The sequence below is a fragment of the Mus pahari genome, chromosome 3, assembly GCF_900095145.1.
Source record: "Mus pahari chromosome 3, PAHARI_EIJ_v1.1, whole genome shotgun sequence".
NCBI classification, from domain to species: Eukaryota; Metazoa; Chordata; class Mammalia; order Rodentia; family Muridae; genus Mus; species Mus pahari.
The window spans coordinates 70,129,091-70,132,644 of NC_034592.1; the positions used below are offsets into that span (position 1 = coordinate 70,129,091).

The 3,554-nt window shown below is 48.7% G+C and overlaps 1 protein-coding gene across 2 annotated transcripts in view; it reads left to right on the plus strand.

Moving 5' to 3' along the window:
* The window catches only part of Ube2l6 (ubiquitin conjugating enzyme E2 L6), a 14,187-nt gene extending 10,926 nt beyond the window's left edge, over nt 1-3,261 (plus strand). For both annotated transcript variants that reach the window (XM_021194269.2, XM_029536627.1), the window contains one exon: nt 2,573-3,261. In XM_021194269.2, coding sequence (XP_021049928.1) covers nt 2,573-2,724 — 152 coding nt within the window. In that variant the 3' untranslated portion in view covers nt 2,725-3,261. The remainder of the gene's footprint in view (nt 1-2,572) is intronic.
* The last annotated feature ends 293 nt before the right edge of the window (nt 3,262-3,554 follow it).

The following is a 3,554-nucleotide window of genomic DNA, read 5'->3' on the forward strand; positions in this document are numbered from 1 at the left end:
ATCATTGGGAAGAGAGGTCCCTTGGTCTTGCAAACTTTATATGCCCCATAGAGAGGAACGCCAGGGCCAAGTAGTGGGAGTGGGTGGGTAGGGAGCAGGGTCGGGGGAGGGTATAGGGGACATTCGGGATAGCATTTGAAATGTAAATGAAGAAAATATCTAATAAAATAATTTTAAAAAAAGTTAATTCTTGAGGCTGCAGAGATAACTCAACAGTTGAGAGCACTGATCGCTCTTCCAGATGTCTTGAGTTTATTTCCCAGCAGCCACATGGTGGCCCACAACCGTCTGTAATGGGATCCGATGCCCTCTTCTGGTGTGTCTGAAGAGAGCAGCAGTGTGCTCACATACATAAAATAAATAAATAAATAAATCTTTAAGAAAAAACCATTAATCCTCAATCTCAATTATGAGGCCTGCCCAGACTACAGTAGACTGTGTCAAAAATAAGTGGGTGCTGGAGTGGTAGCTCTGAAGTTAAGAGCACTGGTGGCTTTTGCAAAGGATCTGGGTTCCATTCCTGCACTCAGGTGGTGGCTCAGAGCGATCTGTAATTCCAGTTGCAGGACATCCAGCGCCCTCTCCTGGCCGTCAAGAGTGCAGCATGCACACGGTGCACATGTGTACGTGCAGGCGAAATACTTACCCGTAAAAATTTAAAAGGTGTATAAAAATGTTAAACATTTATTTAATATGTAAGGATTTTTGTCTACATGTATGTCTGTGTACCATATTCGTGTAAAGGCCAGGAGAGGGTGTTGGAACCCTGGGACTTGAGTTACGGACATTAACTCAAGCGAGGTGGATGCTGGGAATCAAATGCAGTTCATCTAAAAAGAACTGCAGTACTGTTAGCTGATGAGCTACCTACCCATCCCAGTAAGTGCATTTTAAAAAATAAATAAGTCGGAGTGACATGTTTAAATGTTAGTGTGAGATGAACCCTGTGTTGGATGGAAAGATACCTCCTCAGACACTGGATGGTCCGCATATTCTTGTAGGCGTGACTTAGACACTTAGTCATGGTGTGTGTGTGTGTCAGAGGGGAGAGAGAGAGAGAGAGAGAGAGAGAGAGAGAGAGAGAGAGAGCGCTTAGCTGCAGAGGAAGGAGCTGGAAGTAAGAGGACCGTCATCTCATCCTGCGAGGTGGTGTGAGATGATGTGAGGTGGTGTTTCCATTGGCCTGGTGGAATAAACCGAGACACTGAAGCTTAGGTGAAGGACCTACAGGTGCCAATGGGCAGAGTGTGGCTAAATTTGGCAGGTATAGTGTGTTGGTTAGTTTTATGTTAGCTTAACGCAAGCTAGAATCATTGAGAAAATGCCTCCGTAAGACTGGCCTGTAGGTAAGTCTATCTGTCTGGCATTTTCTTTTATGTATATGAGTGCACCGTAGCTGTCTTCAGACACACACCAGAAGAGGGCATTGGATCCCATTAGAGATGACTATGAGCTACCGTGTGGTTGCTGGCGATTGAACTCAGGACCTCTGGGAGAACAGTCTGCGCTCTTAACCACTGAGCCATCTCTCCAGCCCTGTCTGGCATTGTCTTGAGTAAAGATTGCTGTGAGAAGGGCTGCCCACTGTGGGCAGCACCAACTCTGGGGAGCTGGTTCTGAGTTGTGTAAGAAAGCAGGCTGCGAGGAGCAGCTGTGAGGAGCAAGCCACTAGGCAGTGCTCCCTTGTGGACTCTGCTTCAGTTCCTGTCCTGACTTGCCTCAGTGATGGAGTGTGACCTGAGAGTTGTTAGCTAAATAAGCCCTTTCCTCAACAGGTTGATTTTGGCTATGGTCTTTCATCACAGTCACGGAAACCCTAGGACATGTAGCAAGCCTCCTGATCTTGTAAAAGGATGCTGCTGCAATCCCTGCATGGGTCTACACCAGGCCCCTGCCAACGTGTGCTGTGGTTGTTTAGCATGGGGGTTTATGGGACTCCTGACGATGGGAGTGGGGGAGTCTCTGACTCTTTTGCCTGCTCCTGGGATCCTTTTCCTCCTACTAGGTTGCTTCGTCCAACCTCGAGGGTTTATCACATCTTGTTATGCCTTGTTTATTGCTATCAAAGGGAGCCCTGCTCTCTCCTGAAGGAAAATGGAGGAGCAGTGGATCTGGGAGAGAGGGAAGGTGTGGAAGGGGGACTGGGTGGAGGGGGACGAATGGGAGGCTGCAGTCTGGATGTATTGTATGAGGGAAGAATAAGTAAAAAAGAAAAAGAGTAAAAATGAGGATTGAGAATCCCACTCATCTCAGGAGGAGCTTCTTCGAAGCATGGCAAATAGTCGTTTGAATACGGTGGGACAGGTGTGGTGGCACGTGTTGGTAATCCTAGCAGATGGGAGGCAGAGGAACTTGGGTTCGAGGGCAGCCTGGACAAGTCAGGGCTTTAACCCCACCCATCAAGAATGAGAGGGACATCTGCTTTGGCTGTGGAGCCATCCTAAGTGATGGTACGCTCTTGTGGTACCCTGAGGATGATTGTGGGGCTTCAGGAGAATCTGGAGAGGAGTAGACCTTACCTCCTCCCATGGTTCTCCTTGGTCCTGATGCCCTTCTCTGTCCTCTCCCCCAGTCTTGGAGGCCCTCAACGTGCTGGTGAGTAGACCGAATCTGGAAGAGCCTGTGCGTCTGGAACTTGCTGACCTCCTGACTCAGAACCCGGAGATGTTCAGGAAGAAGGCGGAAGAGTTCACCCTTCAATTCGGAGAGGACCGGCCCTCGTAATTCTGGTTCTGAAGCCTCTCTGCCTGGATCTTCTGCTTAGCGGATGGATATCACAGACTGGTGTCCAAAGCCTTGGGAAGCCCACCCTGTGCCTAAGTTTTCTGCTGTAGCTGCTAATTATGAATATTGTACCTGGTGTGTATGTATGTGTTGGGGGGAAGCTGTGTGGTGTGTGCTCCTTCCCGGAGCCATCTGGCTGTAGATGTACCATCCCCACATCCTCCGTGGTGCCAGAGCCAGTGGGAGTTAGGTACGCAGTGTCAGGCCTGCTTTCCAGCTCTCTGACTTAGGCAACCTTCCAGGCCAATTGGCAGAAAATTGAATGCCCCAGGGCCCAGGCACCAAGGGGTGAGAAAGGCAGGACTCTGTTTGGAAGGCAGGGCCTATAGAAGGTACCAAATTTACTGTTGAGTGATTGAAATCAACCACACTTGTAATAGGCATGTCCAGATTTGAGTTAAAGATCTTATTTTCTGCTGATGAATCTCAAGATAAAGAGTCTAGCCTCCACCCAGAAGTCGGACCTCACGTTTCTAAATTGTTTGCTCTCTGACTGGCTACATTTCTGGGGGCCCAGGCCTCAAGCTGGGATTTGTGTACCCCCAACCTCCTGTTCAGGGGCGCTCCACAAAAATGTGTCTGCTTGTCTGCCATTAACTTCACAGACGGATTCCAGAGTTCAGCTAAGTTTTTCATGAGAGAATGGGGAAGGTTTGGGGGTTTGTTTTTTAAAGTTTTTGTTACATTAAAAAGAATTTTGAGCCGGGCGTGGTGGCGCACGCCTTTAATCCCAGCACTCGGGAGGCAGAGGCAGGCAGATTTCTGAGTTC